Raw genomic sequence first — 23261 nt, 5'->3', positions numbered from 1 at the left:
AAACTATTAATAAATTAAGGTCGAGGTAATATTTTTCACAATAAATTTATTGACAGTTTCAATATATTAACATCTTTATAATATGATGTTTGATGGTAGCATCAAATTATTAAATTGCTTGTCAATTTAATTCGATTACTAGAGTAGTTTTAATTGTTGCGTTTATAATTCGGAAAAACAATTCGGCGCGCAGTTCTAAAAAGACTACAATATATGGTATATATGCAAGTACATATATAGTGTATATTTAAGATTGAATTATTTAAAACAATGAAGATCCAGCTTCGATCGTAATAGGCATTTTTTTAGTATTGATTGTGTTTTTCACATATGCGGTCCAAAATAAAAATTTTTAATATTGTTTTAATTTATTACTTTTCAAAATCGATTTTTGTATTACGTATACAAAAATAGTTGCTGTATTATTCGAAAATTATTATTTTGAATAATAGTAAAAGTTTTTTATTCGTTGTAGATTCTAAATATCGGTACAGATGCAAGCGGAGTCATTATTTTAAAATCCGAGATTTAATTTTGGACAGATTCCCTTTCTTGGTGCTCGTATCTTAGCAAATATTATTATTATTATTAATATTAATTAATAAATAGATTTTCAATTATTAATCTAAAGTTATATTTAAATAAAAAAATTTCTATTTCTAACAATTTGATATTCTTTAGAGGGATTTCATTGAACTTATAAGACAAAAGCTCCTGAGATGAAGCATTACATATGCAAATTATTTATATCATGTTCTCTTAATTATTCTATTAATTATTCTATACAGGAATATCCTGTTAATTATTCTGTTAACAATTTTAATATTCAGATAATATAATATTTTGTATTTGTTTTTTAGTTTTATGTCTAGATTATCTAATAATATGTGTATCACGGTCCTACCTTATTGCTCATATTTCGTAAAGTTTTTATGAGTAACACGTAAAATAGATTTAATCGACACCTCAATGCCAAGATGAAAATCAGGGTCCCAAAAAACATACATTGCAATAGTTATATTATTAAAAACATGCAAAATCATTTTTATCCATCTAAAATTCCGGATTCATTCCACTATAGGGCCTCCTAAGAGGAACATCTCTTAAAAGGTATTTATCAAAAGGACTACTCGAAAATATTTAATCCCGTGGCGTACCATTCAATAATCGGACAGTGTATTATGACCGCAGAAAAAAATAGAAATAAAAAAATCAGAGTTCGATATCAAAACTGTCTTTCTATATGATAAATTAAACAAAATATACATAAGATGGTTAGAAGGTTTCGAGGATGGTACAAAAGCATATAAACTCTGTAAAGGGCTATACAAACTACGTCAGGTTAGTATACGTTTTCTTCAATGCTAGAACAAAACATTTACTGAATGTTTACTGAGATTCAATGTTAAAGTAATAGTTAATAGTAAGATATTTGCTTGTTTATAAGTAATAATCATAAAGACAGAATTTTCATTTTAATATATGTCCATGACGAGTTAATTATTTCAAAAAATAAGCAAAAAGTGAAAACGCTTTAAAACACTTAAAACAAGAGATACCTATAAAAATAACAAAACTTAGTTACTCTTAGGTTTAGAAATAGAGATTGAACAAAGTGCTTCTCTATTCACAAAAAGGATATATTCAAAAAGTTCTTTCAAAGTTTAGAATAGATGATTCCAATTCTGTTGAAATATTGACACATGTAAGCCAAAGTTGAAATTACAAAAGATATAAACGCAACAGAAAGCGTATCATTTTGAGAGGCGATAGGTTGTTTAATTGTACCTAGTATTACCTACAAGAACAATGTATGCGACGAATCACTTCAGTCAGTACAAAGAGAATCTTATTAAAAAATGGAATGGCATTAAAAAATATTAAAATATTTAAAGGGAACAATTAACTTTAGTATCAAATTTCTCTCATGCAAGTGATGGAAATTACTTAACGCATATAATGACATCGACTTTGCTGGAGACTAGAAGACATTCAACTTCTATATTACATCCAATGGATCTATGATTTCTTCGTTTCGTTTAAACTTTTAATGAAATAATCAACAATTAAGATAAAGTACGAACAAAAACTCGAACATTAATAGTCACCGATCGGCGAGCGAGCAAATATCATGAAAAATGTCATTGGAAATTTTCCCAGCGATATATAGAAAAATAAATAAAACTATATTTATTTAGAATCGCCCGATCCGCGGTAATAAAATTTATAGCATCAACGCATGACTAGAATTACAAACCATGAAGAGAAAACTCTATCTAAACAAGATTGATTCGTTAATAAATACAGAGTCTACACGTGGATCGATACGTGACAATACGTACATGTCAAATGTTTAAGAGTAATTAAGGTATCAAAGGCGTTTTCTCGTCGACAATAGGAAATTAGTACTACAAAATACAGGATAACGAAACAGTTTTTAATTTTTATTTAATTTTTATTTATCCGTAAGTCATAAACAATGTTATAGATCCAATTAGATAAATACTGTCCAGACAAAAAAACGCACGTTTAATTAATAAAAGAAAAATCAATATTTAATAAAAAAAAAAGAAATACAAAAACTTACGTAAAGACAACATAAATCATACCGCTTGAAAAAGATAAGTACACACCCTCCCTCCGAAAACGGAGCTGATAAAACTAAACTCGCCATTGAATGACAAAATCTTTAGAAAAGGTGATGTCGCATCACCAATAAGTATTTAGAAAACTAAAACTTATAATGCGGACAGAGCCAATTTGAAAGAGTAATTACTAGAGAAACAATCTTCCACCAAGGGCGAAAAAAGATTGCCTTAGTAAGAATTGCCAACCTCTGGGCGTCCATATCTTGACGTTCCTTCATGCGTGTGAAGTTGGTTCCGCACTTTTCGAATTTTATAATTTTCTTGATTGTATTATGTTGTGCTACGTTTGTACCGCAAATCGCAACTCATAACATGAAGAGTTTTTTAAAAATAATAAAAAAAAATTTTTTGGTGACTCCGCACTTTTTGAATTTTGTAATTTTCTTGATTATATTGTGTTGTACTACGTTTGTGCCAAATTATGTCGCAGTTCAATAACATAAAGGATTTAAAAAAAAAATTCGCTGGCTTTAGTAATATTTTAGGAATGAAATATTTCAAACCCGTGTAACTTGCGAACGGTGTCAGAAAATCGAAAATTCTGGGAGTTATACTAAATTGTGCTACTCAAAATTTACAAGACACATAAAAGGAAGAGATTAGTTTAAAAATCGATAGAAGATTTTGAAAGAAGGTAGAGATAAATAAAAAATTTGGCATTTTTGAATTTTTTTTAGTTATGTCGGATTGTGGCTGCAACAGTACAACTTTTTTTTAAGGAAAAGTTTCCTCACATTAATAGATTTCGCGGTATGAAGTTATGAATCATACATTATTAAGAATTTTTAGGAATGAAAAACTTTAAACTCGTGTAACTTGCGAACGGTGAAAGATAATCGAATTTGGTACTCAAAATGAGGCACGTGTATAAAAAGTAGAGATTAGCTTAAGAGTCAATAAAAGATTTTGAAAAAATTTCTAAATATACCATCCGATTCATAATTTCGTCAATACTGCGAAGAAATCTGTTGATTTGAGGAAACTTTTCCATGAGGAAAAGTGATTGTACTATTGTAGCACAATCCGATACAACTAAAAAAAAATTTGAAGTCATTTTTTTATTTATCCCAACTTTTTTCAAAATCTTCTCTCGACTCTTAAGCTAATCTCTATTTCTTATGCACGTGCCTCGTAGGTTTTCAGTAGTACAAGCATAGAATTCGATTATCTAACACCGTTCGAAAGTTACACGAGTTTGAAGTGTTTCATTCCCAGAACTATTACTAAGGTCAGCAAAATTGTTTCTTTTTTGGAAAACCCTTCATGTTATTGAGCTGCGGTTTGTCACAAACAATTTGGCACAAACGTAGTACAATCAAGAAAAATTCGAAAAATGCGGAACCAACTTTACACACATTGTTCCTTGCTCGTTCATTCTATCACTATTTCGTCTCTATGGGGTTTTTCCATCTCTTTTCTCTTTTTTCCGCCATGATTAAACAAACTCGATTAATAAAATCACATTGCCTCTCTGTTCATATCATATGACGTACGCACGTACGCAAATACATGCTTCTCATGCACAAACACGTTAATATATACGCATATGAATCTATTATATAGCTTTATTTATCATATTGGGTTGAAGGAAAAGTTCTGCGGTACTTTGTTAGCTCAAAATTAGGGTAACTCCGGCAAATACGCCGCGCTGGGATTTATACCGCAGAAGTCAGAAAAAATAGAAAGAATGGGAGTAATTTTTCCGCAACTCTGTTACATGCATTTATGTTATATTAGTATTGATTTCAGCTTCATACTGTTAATATTAATGAAATTATTGTGAATCCGATTTGTCACTATATAATAAGTCGCGCTATCACAAATTATAATCTACATAAAATGATTACTATAGGGCGTGTAAAAGACTTAGTGGTTATTTCGTGATACATAGAGAAATAGTAAAGCATGTTGTATAGCGAAATACAAATGCTTTACTTTCGTATTCTTTGTTTAGTTTGTTGTCTTATATATCTCACCTGTTTGGATGTACGACATTTTTAGCAGGCGGAATTAATGCTCAAAGCACACAAAGTGCTCAGAATTTAGTGCACTAAATGCAATAAACATATTGAAATATGTACTTCATGTCATAACACTTGCAGTCAGCTATCGTCGCAATAGAGAAATATTGAAAATAATCATTCGAAATTTAGAAGAATAACGAAGAATGCCACGCTCATTCGCTTGGCGCCCAACTTAAGTTAGAAAAAATTCGTAATAATTCAGTACACAACTGTTGACTTGGAGCATCGAGATAGAAACACAGGCTGTTGAATAACGATTAAATAAAACGCGACGAAAGTTGTGTCGTCAGTCGAGACTACGGTCACAAATGTAGGTAGATTGTAATTATTATCTATTATTTCATATATATATTTATCATTCTTATTCCTTAATAAAACTTTATAAACGCATTTTATAAGTTATTGTCATTTTACGTCTTATTTATATGCATTATTTGTAAATTCTTCATCAGCTATGCATACCTCCCCTCTCCCTCCCCCTATAAATAGCCGTATATCCCACCCCTATGGAATATATGGCAAAAATACAAGGATTTCATCAAAAGTTCATTTTTTAATACAAAAAATAAATATTTCAAATCTCTAATATTTTTTTAGAGTAGTAGACAGTGCAATGTTTTTACTGATATAAAAATTGTATATAGGCAACGAGTAAAAGCTGGAGTCGAGTGCTAAATTGATATTTAATATTTAAAACATCGATAAGAATATACAATAATATATAAAGACAAATTCAATCTTCGTTAAATCATCCTCAGTGTAACAAGTATAGTTAAAAATAAAAAAAGTTCGCAACGCCAAGTCGGTTAACAATAAAATTTAAATTATACTATACTTTGGAAAAAAATAAAATTTTACTTTGGAAATGGCAAATATTACTAATAGACACAAAAAATGAATAGAACAATTTTCTTAAGATTGCAATGATTGATTTGGATAACATTACTACGATTAATCAATATTGGACATAACGGAATGGAAGTTGTCAAAAACAAAGAATAAAGTGGTTTGGAATTTTATAACTCGTTATATAATTTAAATTTTATTGATAATCGACTTGGCGTTGCGGACTTTTTGCGCCCCGAAGCAGGAGGGGGAGAGTTGGATAAAAGTCGTACGCCCCAAAGCAGAGAGGAGGGAATGGGGTAAAAGTCGCTTCGCGTGGAAAGTCTACCAATGGAAGTATATCAATGTTATCAATACCCATATAATACCCATTTTTAAAAAACTAAAAATGCCATTCGATTCTATGATCGAAAACAAGAAATCTTTATTCTTGGTATTTTTTCGATCTGGTGCTTATACAAAAAAATGGGAATTTTTTAACAATTTGATTAAACAATTATCGTTTAAACAATCAATTTTGCAAAACGAAAAAACACGAGTAATTTTTTTTTCGCTTATGCTACGAATCACGTATTCAGTTTGACGCTATCACAGCTGTATTAGGCATGACCTTAATGAGTAAAAATAGAATGAATTTTTCAGACGATTTGCAGAGACTGTATTATTTTTGTAGATAAGCCCTATTTTGATTGCCATTTGCAGGCATTAAAATGTATCTTTATCTAATTAAAAAATATTTTTTATTGTTTAAATATTATAGTATAATTTCATTTTTAAAAAAATCATGTTTTCCTATATATAATAGATTTTCTTTTTAAAAATTCATAAAACTGGGCTGTTTTTATAGCCAGCAAAGGTGAAATCTCCCTTAAGTAAGTCATAAATTGGATTCTTAAGTACTGTTTTACAGAAATATTTTTAAATTCTATATATGCTTTTAAATCTTTAGCAGAGTACGTTTGAAATGCAAATATAAATACAATACAAACAGGTAATACATACGTGTAATATGTGATGACTCAATAAAAAATATGCTAAAAATTTTTCAATAAACGCTAAAGAATAAAAAAATGATGAATTCTTAAACCGTGATTCAAAGAAAGTACGTTTAGCGAGGAATATCCTATACAGTCATATTGATTCGAAAGTATCGATCGCTTCGGAAATAAAAGCGAAGACATATCCGTGCTCTGACGTCACTCGGTTTACAAACGTGTACACATATTCAACAGACTGATAAAAACATCGTTTTTTTTTTCTTTTAACCTCATATTGATTTTTTAAAATAGAAAAGTGTCAAATAGAGTCAAAAAGTATCTTTTTTTTCCTTTCTAGTCATTAATTATTTCCCTTTTCGTAAAAGTTATTTTTCCATCTTTCCATCAATTATATCGATTTTTAGATTCGTTAATTATTCCTGTTATATTTTTTCTTAATATTAAGTAAAGCTCTATTTTTGTCAATATTAAGTAAAGCTATTGGTCACAGAGGAAAATCTTTTCTCAAAATTTTCATATAAAAAGCTATTTTATTCTGTGTTAATTATGTTTTCACTGCGTACCTACTTTATTCTATTTAAATTTTTTAATTTATTATCAGCCGTAAGACTTAATCTGTGTTAATTATTAATTTAAGTAATAATTTAATATTAATAATTTTACATAAAATCTATTTCAGTTTTTATCTATTTTTATACAGTCACATGAATTTTACAATTAACAAATGAATCAATGATTAATAAATGTCTGAATAAATACGGTAAAACAACAGTCATACAAATTAAATTATTGTTAAAAAAAGGTATTTTTTAACTATTTTCGATTCTATTATATATGTTTTTTTTCTATGATATTATCCATAAAACATATTTAAACTAAATAAAAACATTTATATGATTTTTACACATTCGATTTATAAAAAAATTACAGTAAGTAGAAAAAAAATAGAAATAAATAGGAAAAGAAGTGTTCGTTTAATTTCAGAATTAAGAAATAACTGAAGTTTTCTGTATTATATGTTAAGTCAATAATTTAAATATCTTACAGTGTATGTAAAAGCATTCAAACTGTGTTTGCAAAAATTAGAAGTTTAATCAATGTTTTGTGTCGTACAGTCATAAAGTTGAAATATTTTATAAATGTCAACATATTAAAATATCATTCCAGTAACGTAAAATTCCGATAATTTCTGTTAATAAGCATATAATAGCTTAAAAAATTGTAATTTGTTGAAGTTTTTTTCTATACTATGATGTTTAATTATTCAAATATATGCTAAATGATTTTATAGGTTTAAATGTGTATTGTTTAAATACGATTGTTAAAATAATGTTTTCATACTATCAACATTCCAAGGAAACAATTTTAAATAGCATTTCTTTAGGTCCACCAATATAAGAACTTTAATATCGATTATTTTACTGTTTGTCTTCTCCTAATTCATAGAAAAAGATAATTAGTGTAACTCAATTAGTGAGTCTCAATAAATTATATATTAGGTGTTGGAATTAATTCGTAGCGTTTTTTAATGAAAGAATGTTATTTATTTCACATGAGCATTAAAAAATACATTAATGAAAGTACTTCCCATCACTTGTAAAACGCTACATATACATCAATATAATCAATGTAGATAATGAAGTAGATGATATGGAAAAAGTGACATTGTTTTACAGAAAGGATTATTTTAATTTGTTCAGATGATTATCTCAAAGCCTGTAAATCTAAGACAAAAATGTTTCAGACAAAAGTTTTACGGGAGTTTCAAGGGAGAAAGAAATCGATGATCTTGACTGACCTTGAGAAAATATCCTTAAAGTCAAGTCAAGATTACTTATAATTTTTTTAGTTACTTAAAATTTTTTAATAGAACTCTATTTTTATTACATTCTCTAATGAAAAATTATCGTTTTTCATTACATATTCTTGTAGCTAACTTTAAGACTTTCCAAAGATATTGTAATAATGTTATTCCCCCTCCCCCCTCTTCGTGGTCCTTCTGAATCAAAATGACCCGAGCATCATATTTTACCCTAGACTTTAGAACTTTCCTGATACCGGAAGGACGCGTATCTGCATCGACTGGAAGTTTGAAGCTTCAACTATTGATAGATGCTTTTTAATCGAACCGTTAGTATGCAGCCATTCGCGCAAAAAAAACGTTTTTTTTTCTCGGGTCAAAGTGTCAGCAAGTATAACAACGCGTCATTGTCGTTAAAAAGTTTATGACCAATTAGAACACTTAATACCAGTCGCGTTTCTATAAATCTATGACTCTAAATATGACCATTGCCAGTATTAAAAATCTGTAGTATACGTAACGTGCACTATAAATTTTCAGTACTGACAGTGGCTATGTTCCAAAATTGACTGTCTGTATTGAAATCTATAATGCACATAACGTAAACTGTCACATTTCAGTGTTGGCAGTAAAACACAGCAAATATATATCAGAATACGCAAAGCCTATTATGACGTCGCTATTGAAAGTCAAGCGTATCAAACGCGTTCAAAACGCGTATAGTTACAACAATTTTCTCTCAAAAAAAAAAGTTATACAGCAAAATTCAAAAGCAATCGATAAAGCATTGATAGTAATGATATGTTTGGATTTTCAATCTCTGCAAATAGTTAAGAATACAGGATTAAAATTACACTTATAAATTGAATCCACATACTTCCGTCAAGACTGTGAATTGATTACCGAATGTTATTCGCTTACTCGTACAGCGCCTCTAGGAAGGTTGCAGAAGATTCAATATTTATTAGTTATTATTGATATATGGTCGTCAGATAGTAACAAAAGTTTTTTAACATTGACGGTCCATTTTATATACGAAATAAAATTAATTTTTTTTACTTTGTCAACATTTGAGAGGCAATCATATTGCAACACATAATTATGGCGATTAGAGAGATCTTGAAAGAAGATTAAGAATTAATGAAAGATTTACGATAAAGTGGTAACTATAGTCATTGAATGTAGCTAATGTAAAAAAGCAATCTCTGAATATTTAAACAAACGTAATCATTTTTGCGTAGCTCATACTTTAAATTTAGCAATCCAAGACTGTTTAAAGGAAAATGAACAATTTTATTAAATTGTTTTTATTAATTATTAATTTATTAATTATTAAAATTAGCTGAGAAATGTTGCGCAATCGTATCTCATTTCAAACGAAACAATCAAGCTGCATAAAGCATGAAAAATCTGTATCATTAATAAGCTTCGCGAAATACAGCAGTAAATGAAAATTTGGGATCATTAAAATTAAAACAAGATGTACAAATAAGGAATTCAATGTATATCATGATGAATCGTCTAGAAAACATAAAGGTACCTTTATCTGCGGCGTTATCCTCATTGCCTTCTCCTCCAGATAATTTACATTCAGAAGAATGAAATAAATTTCACGAATGTAAAATTTCAATTTTTAAACCAGTGGAACGATTAACAGTCATAATTTCTGGTGAACAGTATTCTTACATCTTATCTTCTAAATAATATCTATTCTAAGTTAAGTTCTAAGTTAGTCTAATTCTAAGTAATATCATTAAAGGAACCTAGTTTAGAGGGGGGGAGGTGAAACCTAGTTTAGAGGGGGGGAAGGTGGAACCTAGTTTAGAGGCAAAATTTTCATTTTTTTTTGTTTTAATCAATAGTATTACTCATTAAAAATATACTCATAAAGTTTTAGACCGAAATTCGAAATACTTTTGTAGTTATAGCCTGAGAAACAGGTACGCGTCGCGCAGATATACTGTGATATCTATGCGATATAGAAAACTTTAAACGCATTTTTCTCAAAACCACTTTTTCGAAATTGGTGTGCAAGATAACTCAAAAACTATTTGACCAATCGACTTCATCCAAAGTTTTTTAATTACATAATTGAAATCAATCATCCTAAATAAATTAAAAATATTTGTTAAAAAATTAATATATAAATAATTATTTCTACATAAAGAAGTCAAAATTTTATGTTCAAAATCGTAACTTTTTTTTCAAAGTTCCATAACAATTGATTCTTACAATTTAATACTTTTTCTTATTTTTCTTATTTTTTTAAATTCATTTACAATAAAATATTATCTAGTTTCAAAATTTTTTGGTTTTTTTTATTCAGGCAAGAATTACAGGCTCCACATTGCATGCCAATTAACAACGTCTGTGCCGAAACACAATAATGATTAATATATAACTTATTATTGTATTCATTATTTTCATATTAAAAAATTATTTTGTATTGTTGAAATATATAACAAATCACCTCTAAAGTTTTAGAAAGATCAGCTTCATGAGATTTATTCACAAAAAATAGTTACTTTTCAGCGTTCAAAACCAGGTTCTCCCCTTAATTCGTGACTTACAAAATTCATTAAGATATAACTTTCCTAATACTGATATCGCGAAACAGTTAAAAAAGATACTTGTAGATGTTATTGACGCTTAAGAGAATGTATTGAAAATAAGAAAACAGCTTCTAAAAGCCACGTTTATGGATCCTCGATTTAAAAAGATAGCATTGGAACGAAAGAAAACGCTGATCATGCACAAAAATATATAGTAGAAAAATTGAGGTATAATTTGATTCATCAAGATCGTTCATCTACCTCGAATTCTTTTCATGAGTCTCAACAAAACAGTGAAGAATGCGAAAATGGTGAAGAACTGTGGCAACATTTAGACCAAAGAGTACAAAAAGTGTACTCTCATACGAACATCGAAATTCCTATATCTTCCGCGCTTATCAAAGTAAAACAGCGGGAGCTTTTTTTACTTGGAACGAAAATTAAATCCGATTGAATTTTGGATAGAAAAAAGTTTAGCGGTTTATATGAAATGTCACTTAAGTATATTGGCTATATCGGTGCCGTCAGAACGCGTATTTTCTAAGACAGATCTCATTTGTAATCAAAGATGGAAACAGATTAGAATCAAAGAAAGTTGACCAAATATTATTTTTAAATACCTATTTAAGTTCTGAAAAAAATAAATAGTTGATTTACTTACTATATCCAGATTAAAATTATATTAAAAATAATTAATTTCTACTATTAGATACAGTCGACTGATAAAACATATTTATTACATGATAAAGTATATTTTTTATTTATATCAAAAATATTGATAGAATTTTCAACTTTAATCCTTTTTGTATTGGCTGGATACTTAATGGTCCGGTATTTGAATACTATGAGAGCATTCTGTTTCATGCATGATGCGCATGATGCATCATTTATCCTTTAACTTTCGATGAATGACAAAGATAAATGATGCATTATGTACATTATGAAACGGAAAGCACTCTAAAAGATTTTGAATATAATAAAGTCTAGATTAGTATCTCTAATCTAATATTTAAATTATTCGATTCGAGTCTAGAAAAAACTTGAATCCAGATCCGAAGCCGAATTCGAGTTCAGATTCGATTCTTTATTGAAATGAATATCTTAAGTTATTCGATTCTCGAAATAAATGAGTCATCGAATTTTAATCTTCAATCCTCAATCTCTGTGTAATGTGTAGTGTAACACAGAGGCACATAAGAGTGCGTCTAGATTATTGAACCGGACATCAAGCCGCGAACCGAGCCTACATCCTCATTCAAAGATTTCATATGAATCTATTGTGGTGAATTTATCACCACTTTCCCAGCTGCAAGTCAAAAATTAATATGACAATTTCGCATCTCAAGGAAAAGAGTAGCATAGATACGGAAGAGATACCGAATATATATTAGTCCGTACAAAAGTTCTCAAATGAAATTCGAATGAAAAAAAAAAGGAAAACACAAACAGACAATCACTAGACAGTAGACTGACAAGATAAACAGCGGCAACGAAAAGCGAATAATAACGACAGACGCATTATAAACCGCTAGATTGCGTATATATATTTTTGTGTATTTGAAAACGTCTAGAATATTTCAAGAGAAAAACAAAATCGGTTTCTCCGGGACAAATAAGAATCGAGAGAGAAGAGCGGGGGATTGACTTATCCTCTGATCGTGTGAAGGGGACTATTTGTTAATACACGATCGACTATGTGAAGAGTAATAAAGAGATTAATATTTGCATTCATGGATCAATCATTGATATTGTGGCCACATATAATCCTCGCAATCATCAAATTTCCCAAAGTGATTACCGCTTGACGTGAGCGAAAAAATTATTTTATTTTATCGCGAGTGCGCGAACGGGAATAAAAAAAAAGTGAACTTGATTTGTGACCGGTACAAGCAGTGAGATAATGATGATTACACGTGAAGAGAGTGCACCATCCTAGATGGTGGAACAGCAACATGCACAGCTCAAACAACGTCAATAGCTGGAGCAAGAGAGACAGATACTCGAACAGCGGCGATTGCAACAGTCGACATCGACGATGTAGCCGGCGGATATGACGCAGATGCCGAATCTTTTTTTATCTAGAGCCAAGATGAGCCGCGTGAGCATGAGAATGCCGAAATTTACACCTATCGATCCGGAGCTGTAGTTTCACATAGTCGATCGCAGCATTCAAAGCTGCTGGAATCATAATTGACGCAACGAAATTCGGTTACGCTCTGATGGCGATAGGATCGCGATATACCGCCGAAGTTCGCGATATTATAATGAATCCGCCAGCGAAACGTGCATACGAAACATTAAAAAATGAATTAATTAGACTTAAGGTCTCAGCCTGTCGCAGGAGCACAAAATGCGTCGACTTTTGGAGCACGAAGAGATTGGAGATCGCAAATTATCTCAGTTTTTACGACACCTTCGTGGTCTCGCCGGAAACGTAGTTGGAGACCAAATTTTACAAACAATTTGGTTGAGCCGTTTGCCTGCATATATTCAGCCACATTTAGTTGCGCGAACGGAACGGTGATAAATACATACAGGATAGAAACATTGACGCTAAATTTAGAATTGCGAAGGTCGTTCACTTGGCGTTTCGTGATTGCCGATGTGTCGAGGCCGATTATCGGAGCCGACTTCCTCGTGCATTTCGGTTTATTGATCGATATGCAGGGCGGCATATTCTCGTCGATCGAATCACGAGTTTGACTGCACCCGATCGCGTTGCAATGTGCCTAGCATCAAGACAGTCACTGGGAAGATGCCGAATCACGCAGATGATGATGCGGTAGTAGATATCCGGAGATGACGCGACTGGAAAGGCGGCCTGGCGAGACAAAACACGAAATGCACCATTATATCGCAACGATGACGGGGTCATCCGTGACATGCAAGCCGCGAAGACTCGCACCGTATCGTCTCACTATCCTAGAAAAGAGTTCCAGAAGATGGTCGAGCTCGATATAGCATGCCCATCAAAGAGCTGTTAGTCGTCGCCTCTGCACTTAATACCAAAAAAGAGTGAAGAATGAAGACCTTGCGGAGACCATCGGGCACTGAACGCGTGAACAATACCGGACTGTTATCCTGTACATCATATATAGGACTTCGCACAGGAGCTTCGAAGTAAGAAGATCTTTACTACCATAGATCTGGTCCAGGCGTATCATCAGATACGTCATCCGGTGGAAGACGTGCCGAAGACTGCAATAACGACGCCGTTCGGCATATACGAGTTTCCGTACATGTCGTTTGGACTGCGAAACGTGGCGCAGACGTTCCAGCAGTTTATGAACGAGGTTCTGCCTGGCCTTGATTGGTGCTACGTATATATCGACGACATCCTGGTCGCGTCGTCTTCTGCAGAGAAGCACATGAAGCATCTCGAAATATTATTTGAAAGACTACAGGAATATGAGATCATCAACCCAACCAAGTGCGTGCTTGGCCAGTCGGAGGTGGAATTTCTCAGTTATTTGGTTACCGAAGAAGGAACTCGACCACTGTCGTGCAGACCCGCGCGAGTACAGGCGATCCGAGAATATAGAGTGCCAAGGATGGCTAGGGACCTTCGTAGATATCTAGACATGTTGAATTTTTACAGGAGATTCCTGCCGAGAGTGCTGAGGTGCTTGCGCCAACGACCTCCTGCACGATAACATCAAGGAGAAGACGCCGATAACATGGATCTCACAAGCTCAGCGGGCGTTTAGGGCATCGAGGGAGAGCCTGGCTCAAGCGGTCTTGCTGGTATATCCGAAGATTGACGAGCTAGCATTGTTTATCGACGCGTCCGACCACAGCGTCGGAGCGACGTTGCAACAACGAGGCGACAATGGCTGGGAGCCTTTAGCTTTCTTTTCCAAGAAACTAAGTTCAGCCGAATCGAAATACAACGCTTTCGATAGGGAGCTGTTGACCATGTATCTGATGGTAAAACATTTTCGATATATGCTGGGGGCGTTCATCATTTACACCGACCACAAGCCGTTAATTTTTGCGTTTAGACAGAAGCCTGAGAAGTGCATGCCACGCCAATTTTGCCACTTGGATTTCATCGGACAATTTACGACTGACATTAAGCACGTGTCTGGCGATGACAATCATCTGTCGTAACAGATGCGCTGTCAAGTATAGAAGAGCTACAATCACCATTAAACTTTGCTGCACTTGCGAGTTCACAACAGGATGACGAGGAACTTGCAGGATTCCTACATCGAGAGTTCGGCCTGCGGTTGGAGAAGTTAACGATTTCGGATACAGGAGTGGCTCTGTACTGCGACACTCGACCGGTCGTTCCTGACAGGGCCTTTCCGTCAACCCGCGTTCGACCTGATCCATCGATCATTGGCGCATCCGGGAATTAAGGCAACGGCGAAGCTCGTGACGCAGCGCTGTATCTGGCTATCCCTGAGAGCGGATTGCAGGGCGCGATCGTGCATACCGTGTCAAAGAAAGACGGACCATACCTGGTCGTCAGTCACGATCGCAAGCTTTGTCGTGAATATACACAGGAAGAACACAATTCAATAGATCACAATTTGACAATTTCAATAGATCAATTAAAGCCTGCTTACATTTTTTCAGAAAACAGCAACGCACCGGAGTATGTTGACGCGCGAGCCTGCCGGGACGACGACGAGCAAGACGTGATTTCGGGACAAACCGAAAACGAGCCAACATCTTGGCAACAACCAAGGACGAGAACAGGCAGAAGAGTTCGCTTTCCCGATCGTTTCCAGGCGGATGATAATGAACAGAAGCATTGTTAAAAAATTGAAATAGCAAAATAGCGAATTTAAATAGCAAGAAAAGAAAAAAATACGCGACACACACAACGAACTTAGCATACGCAATAGAGTAATTATACATAATTTATTTATCTTATCTGTATTTTTACGATGACACGCGACGCCGCGTGTAAAACTTAGTTTATTTATTTATTTATTTGATCGAGTGCGCTCATGTATAATTCGCGGATTAAATGACTGAAACATGAAGATTTAGTATTTACATCGTGAAGTAAGTCCATTACTGGCAGGGGGATATTGTGGCGAATTTATTGCCACTACTCCACCTGCAAGTTAAAAACTAATATGACAGTTTCGTATCTTAAAGAAAAGAGTAGCATAGATACGGAATTCGCAAGAGATACCGAATACATGTTAGTCCGTGCAAAAGTTCTCAGCTGTTCGAATGGAAAAAAAAAAGGAAAACACAAACAGACAATCTAGACAGTAAACTGACAAGATAAACAGCGAAAAGCGGGTACAGCGAAAAACGAGAGACGCGTTATAAATAAAGTCGCTAGATTGCATATATTTTTGTGTATTTGAAATATTCGAGAAAACAAAATCGGTTTCTTCGGGACAAATAAGAATATTCGAGAGAGAAAAGCGGGGGATTGACTTATCCTCTGACTCTGGTCATGTGAAGGGGACAGTCTGTTAACGCACAGAGTAATAAAGAGATTAATAATCGCATTGGAGTCAATTATTGGTACTGGCCACATATAACCCTCGCAATCATCAAACTATCCATCCCCCAAACTATTCATTCATTTCGATAATATGGATGCATCTTTCATCATCCTAAAAGGTAACATATATTAAGAAAAAAGCAAAAAATTTTTTACAACTTCAATTACATGTCATCAATTTTAAAACCGTGAGAGGTTTGTCATACTTGCGTTTCCTTCGTGTTTATCGAATAAATTACGAATTCATGACAATTTCAAACGATAATAAATGAAAAACAAATTAGTGTCATCATCTCCCGGACTATAATAATGAATGTCGGTATCCTATTTTGTATCAATACATCGCTGAAAGAAGTTGCAAAAAAGCTTTATCGTTACAATAGTGACGCAAATGACGATTTTCGGTATGTAACGATAACGATAGAAGTTACAAACGAGGCATACTGAATTCAAAATTAAAAAATTCAAATAGGCAAATTCAATTGACGACCAAATTAAAAGAAATTTAATCATAATTTATGAATAATTAAAATTTTATATATAAAAGTTTTTTAGACTTTTTATTTCAAATCTTCAGTAAAAATTAAAAAATTAAAAATGGCAGATTCAATATCGAAGAGATCCTTACTTCTTTTCAATAACGAAATTGTTTTTAGCATAATATTGAAGACGTGGAGTTAGAAATCACAAACGTAAATATACCGCAAATAAAACATTACAGCTAAATTTTTTTTTTAATTTTTAATGTAGATTTAAAGTTACCTCAAAAACATTAATACAAAGATTTTCGAAACATGTTTATTACTTTTTCCAACATTGATTTTTTTCAAATGCTAATTTGTCTTGCTTCTAATTTGGACTGATATTTTAATTACAATTTATTCTTAACGCAAAATGATTACATTTTATCATGTTATTCGTGTATACATATAAGTCTCAGAAACATAAAGGTAAATCAAATATATTAGAGAAGTCCTCGAAGAAATCAATTATGAAATGCTCAATTATAAAAATCAATTATAAAAACTGCAAAAAACAAGAGTCCCATATAGGACACTGATGCATCAAAGGGTTAATTAGTGTAATCAAAATATAATGAATTATAAAGTAACACAATAAGAAGCATTAATCAAGTATTTACTACAAAAGTTATATTCATTTCTATTACCAAACTTTTAATTTCATCAAGCAATATATACAAGCATTTTAATAAGCGATACGAAGTCATCGAAAATGTTTAAATATCTCTTGAATCTGAAGATATAAGAAAAATGCAGATCTTTAAATAATATTGCAAATATTTATTATATATATTCTAAGATATACGTATCTAAGACAAATCAATAAAATAAGTTACATATGTTTTAATGTATGAATTGTTCATTATACGATTACCTTTATATGAAATTTCTGAATTGCTTCCAAATGATATCATGGTATATGTATGTATCGTGTATATTTTAATTTATTTTGATATCAGTTAATCAGTTAAAATACGAAAAAATAAAAAGCTGTAATTACATTGTAAAAAGCAATTAACAGTCGCGATAGAAAGAAATTTTGAAAGAAAAATATATTTATTATGTCCGGAATCATTTAAGTTTAAAACAATTTTATTATAAAATATTTAAATATTTTGATGAATATTTCAGAAGATAAATAATGATCTAAGATAAATATTGAATAAATAAGCTTTCATAAATGAATTTTTATTAAGTGAATTTGTTTCTTTTTGTTTGTAAAAATCTAATAACCAAAAATTTAATCACCAAAGTTGTCATCAAACTTTCCAAGAATTTATTTCCCTATTAATCCATGTATTTTATTCATTTAAATCGTGGAAATTATTTAACACAATTTTTAATAAACTATCAAATAATTAAGAAAAAAGAATTATAAAAGTGATGCAAATGATACACGATTCGTGAACAAGAACGGCAACGGCGTAATCGAGCTTTCGACTGGATTAAAGGGAGAGCGGTCGTTTTAAAAATGCCCCGAAAACGTGGGTGTTCCGTGCCGTCAAAGCGACGTAATAGCCATCCGCGGAATTGAACGTTTAATGTCATACTGAAGGCCTTTCGAGCAACGGTTCTGTATACACACCTCCGCACGACAAGAAACGAGATATGTGAGCCGAGTCTGCGCTCTTCGCGTACGTTCATTATGAAAAAGCGACGGGAGAAGCAAGGCGAAAAAGAGGAACGCTGCCAAAAGATCCACGGACTTGCGTATCATGCGGCTCTACCGACACGCAGACACGCTACCGGGTCGAGTAGCCTGATCCAGGCATCTGGTTGAATGCCATTTTTAACGGTATAGTAATAGTTGTGAATAGTAAGGTGCTTTTTATCGATGTAACAACGCAAAAACAAAAAAAGTTTCACTCTTCGCGCGGCGTAACATGCTAAATGCACTGCGAAAATATCTCGGTCTGTTTTCTCTACTTGTAGCGTATTACATTTTTTCACACTCGAAATAAAGTACCTATATAGAGAAAAAACGCTAACTTTTCAATAAATCCATAAATCAAAAGTGATTTTTAAAAAGTTTCGAATAAAAGTTTTTCAGTTTAAAGAAAAAGTATAACGCATGCAACTAGTCTTTTGTAATTGTAATAGTAGTATAGTAATGTTATAGTAGAAGTAGTAATGACGGGAAGATGGATAATCATATCAGTCTCTAACATAATCAAAACATAGTCAAAGTCATGTAAATCTAAAGAGTTTTCTCTGTGATTCTCACTAGTAAGTCAGTACGAATTACGAAATTTTTTTCATATGCACAATGTGAGATTTGAACTCGCGACTTGCCGATTATTAAGTCCTCTCGCATCGCTCTCACGCGGAGCCACGACATTTCATAACTCTTTTATAACAAGCTTCTCATTTTTTAAATAATATAAATATCATTGATATTTTTTAAATAAAATACCATATATATATATATATATATATACATATATCCTTTTGCAATACAATTCGATTTCTCTATAGTCATTCTATGTATATAAATATTAATCTTAACATAGAGAATGAGTGGTCACTTTTGTAACCCTTTTATTTTATGTGTTTACTCGATTCGTGAAATTTGACCCATGAAATAATGATTTATTCGACTCTGATAAGAAAGCTTCACGAAGTGTTAAATTCTGATTTTAATAAAACTTTGTATACATATAAGTTATGTAAATAGATGAATTTAGAAAATATTAATTGCGACTCAAAGACGGTTTTAAGCATTTTTCTCAGAAACTATTAGGTGTTGGAATTAATTCGTAGCGTTTTACAAGTGATGGGAAGTACTTTCATTAATGTATTTTTTAATGCTCATGTGAAATAAATAACATTCTTTCATTTAAAAACGCTACGAATTAATTCCAACACCTAATATTTGAGAAATGTTTTATACAAAAGTTGTAAAATTACCTGTATTGATCTAAGTCAATAATATTAAAAAAAATATATTTAATCATTATTTTTCAAGTAATAACTGATATTTTCTGAATTCATCTTTTTACGTAATCCATATGTACACGAAGTTTAATTAAAATAAAAATTTTACACTTCAAGTTTGTTAACAGCAACTTCCAAACTACAAAAAATTTTTTTTTTTAATATTACTAATAGTAAATAAATAAACGTAATATTATTATAAATAGAGATAATTATTTTAGAATTAGGTGTACTCACATATCAATCGATGTTTACACTATTGAATTTTTTCCTTCTGTGTGTTCTATTGTGGCAAGAAAATGATAAAATGCTGTCATTTCCACATCACACAGCAGACAGCATAATGCGTGTTTCTTACTACTTTTCCCAATAGACTAATAATCTATTCTTATTTTTGCAAAATTTGATAATTATCGACGATAATCCTCTTCCGAATTTTGATATTTTTTTTAGTACTGAGAAAAAAAACCGGATTGTATTGCAAATTGACACCCGCCATTAGTCATTTGTTGCACATAGATAAAGACCGATTTCGCGAGTACTCGTATTACATGGGTACTTAGGATACGCGGGTGGTACCCATATTAGCCCGGATCTACAATAGATTTTTAAGCCATAAAGAATAGACGAATCACAATTAATTATCCTCCTCGCATTTGACTTTGTAATTGGTCAATTTCTTATGGCTTAAAGCTTAAAACACTTATTATAAATCTGGACTTACTTCATAGTTTATACACCACAGTAGCCACATTGCACAAGTACTCGTAGAGTACCTGTAGAGTAGATGTAACTACCGCATCATATTACAAATAATTTAACATAATCAAATTAGCTAACAAATAAAAATATTTAAAAAATATAATATTTAAAATGATTATTATTATACAATAATACAATAATACAATTTACTACAAAATTTGTTAAGATAAAAAATATAAATAAAAAAAATTACAAAAAATTGATTTCACCCCTTAAAACCGTTTTTGGACTGCAATTAATATTTTCTAAATTCATCTATTTACATAAACTATATGTATACACAATTTCTTTAAAATCAAAATTAACAATTCGCAAGATTCTCTTGTAAAATCAAAAATATAAAATTTAAAATGGAGGATCTAGTACGGAGGACCGAATTTTAAAAAATTTGATTATATTATATAAAATTTAGTTTTAGGGACTTTTTAACATTGTAAAGTAAACCAAGTTACCAATTTTATTTTATTTGAACTTCATCAGTACCACTATTAGTAATTGACTGTTAGCGATAGGTAGGAACGAGTAGGGCAGATAAATACATTAACCGCTATAAATACATTAACTTCCAAACTCTGATTACGGATCTCATGACACAAAGTGTCTTTCATTTGAGATTACTATCTGCCTAAAGTTTATAACATTTACAGATTACGTCAAATTAAAGAAGAGAAATCTTATATTCGGTCAAAGTGATGAATCTCAGTGCTTAAATATTTTTTTGTGAATTTAAATACATATATAATATTCTGTAAACTGCGCGTCGAAATCTTTTCCGGTCTTGAAACGCATTCACGATTATTTTTCACAATAAAATTATTCGCAGATTTAGATTCTCCTTAACATCTTATTATTAATATTTTTATATGTATATAAATTCGCACAGAAATATTTAAGCACTAAGATCCGCTTTGACCAAAATTTAAGATTTCTCTCGCTTAATCTTCTTCTTGTGTAGAGATGTAAATACATCTTAGGCTAATAAAATATAATAAATTTTTAATTTTTTAAATTTCTATCTTCTTAAGAATCCCAATAAAATTTCACAAACACTTACGCAGCTAGTTTTTTCTTTACATTCTACATTATAATTACATCCTTATAAGGTAAATATACCAGTAGCTTGGTATGTTTAAGTGTAGGTTGTCATAAATAATATAATTTATAATATCAGAAAGGTTTTTAATATAAATATTTGTATTCATTTGAAAACTCAAGATTCCCTTAAGCAAACAAATATTTCAATTCATTTATAACAATTATTAATTTAAATATTTAAATAAAGTAATAGATGCATCAATGTATCAGTGACTAGACAGGTCGGACACTGGGACGTAATTGTCTCAGAGTCCGACCAGAATTAGAAAATTATGTTATGCTGATAGGAAAGATTAATATATATAGATGTTTAATCACAAAAGACAACTAATTTAAATTGGTCTTTAAGATAAAAAGCATTTGAAATTAATATTAATTTAAATAAATAAAATTTTGTAAGTTTCCAGACATAGCACTGTCCGATCCCAGTGACTAGACATGTAGCATGTACCCGTATCCGAACATTTACATAACATTTTATTTATTTAAGTTAATAATGGTCTCAATACGCTTTTTAAAAACTTTTTTTGTAATATTAAATAATTTAATTGTACTTTTTAAATACAATTAAATTATAATACAATAATAAAAAAAGTATTTGAGATTAATAATAATAAATTTTGTGTAAGTGTTCCGAAATAAGTACATATCCGGATACTGGTACGTTTATCTTACGGTCAACGTTAAAGTATTTGTAACAAAAACAATTAATTCAATTGATTCTTATCTGAATTCGTACACATTGTTTACAGTGTGTGCGCGCGCGTGTGTGTGTGCATGTGCGTGTGTGATTAGAATTCATCAATTATTAGAATGTATTTGTAAATTTGATTTCAGTCTATGATTAAGAGAGGATGTTAATATATTGTAATCGTAGGCATTAATCGATATATCGTTAAGGTTATGTTTCGAGATATCGTAAACGAAGTTTTAGATCCTTCTGTCGAAGAAAGTAATTCTTTTCTTCAAAAGCAGTTCGTTGTTTTTCTCTGAGCGTGTTCGTTTCCGGTTAGATTCGAGAAACCTTTGCAAGCGTTGCAAGATTTGTGTTAACGAGTTTATTGTATTATTATTGTATTACTATTGTATCATCTTGTGAGCAATTAAATAAACTGCAGTTACTTTTTCAAAACAAAGTAAAACTCATCAAGAAACATAATATTAGCGCGAGAAATGAACGAAAAAGCCTCTATCCTAAGCCAGTAATAAAATGTTAAGCACTTCACTAATACGAATCCCCTCCCCCTTATTTTATTCAAATCACCTCCTGGACACATTTATTTTTAGGACTGTACATTGATACGTATCATAGAATAGTAAAGAATTAATACATTTTGATGTGTGCAAAAACTTGCATAATTTTTTGCTTCTGACATCTAATATGGTTGCAATAAAAACTATCGCAAGCAATGCTGTATAAATTTGAAAATCCTTCTCTATCCTTCATAGTCACTTTTAACAATACTATAAATATTCATACAACAAAACTACTCACTTTGTTTTGGACAGATTCGGATCACTGGTCTTCCTTTTTTCTCTCAACTGCCGCTGCAATTAAAACATGCAATTTTAATTAATTTAATTAATTTAAGTGAAAACTATGTATA

At 31.4% G+C, this 23261-nt stretch overlaps 2 protein-coding genes across 7 annotated transcripts in view; one reads left to right on the top strand and one right to left on the bottom strand.

The window, feature by feature from the left end:
* RhoGEF2 (Rho guanine nucleotide exchange factor 2) overlaps positions 1-23261 on the bottom strand; it is a 188995-nt gene that overhangs the window by 73587 nt on the left and 92147 nt on the right. For all 6 annotated transcript variants that reach the window (XM_087411682.1, XM_087411681.1, XM_087411679.1 and 3 more), the window contains one exon: positions 23150-23202. In XM_087411682.1, the coding sequence (XP_087267808.1) occupies positions 23150-23202 (53 nt within the window). The remainder of the gene's footprint in view (positions 1-23149; positions 23203-23261) is intronic.
* LOC105155063 (uncharacterized) lies at positions 9180-16346 on the top strand (the record flags this gene model as incomplete). The annotated part of the gene is made up of 2 exons (XM_087411980.1): positions 9180-9414; positions 9744-16346. Coding segments are annotated over 2 exons (411 nt in total), but the record flags the coding sequence as incomplete, so codon positions are not given.

The sequence above is a fragment of the Acromyrmex echinatior genome, chromosome 12 (assembly GCF_024713525.1).
Source record: "Acromyrmex echinatior isolate Ae372 chromosome 12, ASM2471352v2, whole genome shotgun sequence".
Classification (NCBI taxonomy): domain Eukaryota; kingdom Metazoa; phylum Arthropoda; class Insecta; order Hymenoptera; family Formicidae; genus Acromyrmex; species Acromyrmex echinatior.
This window is presented reverse-complemented; position numbering and strand designations above follow the sequence as displayed.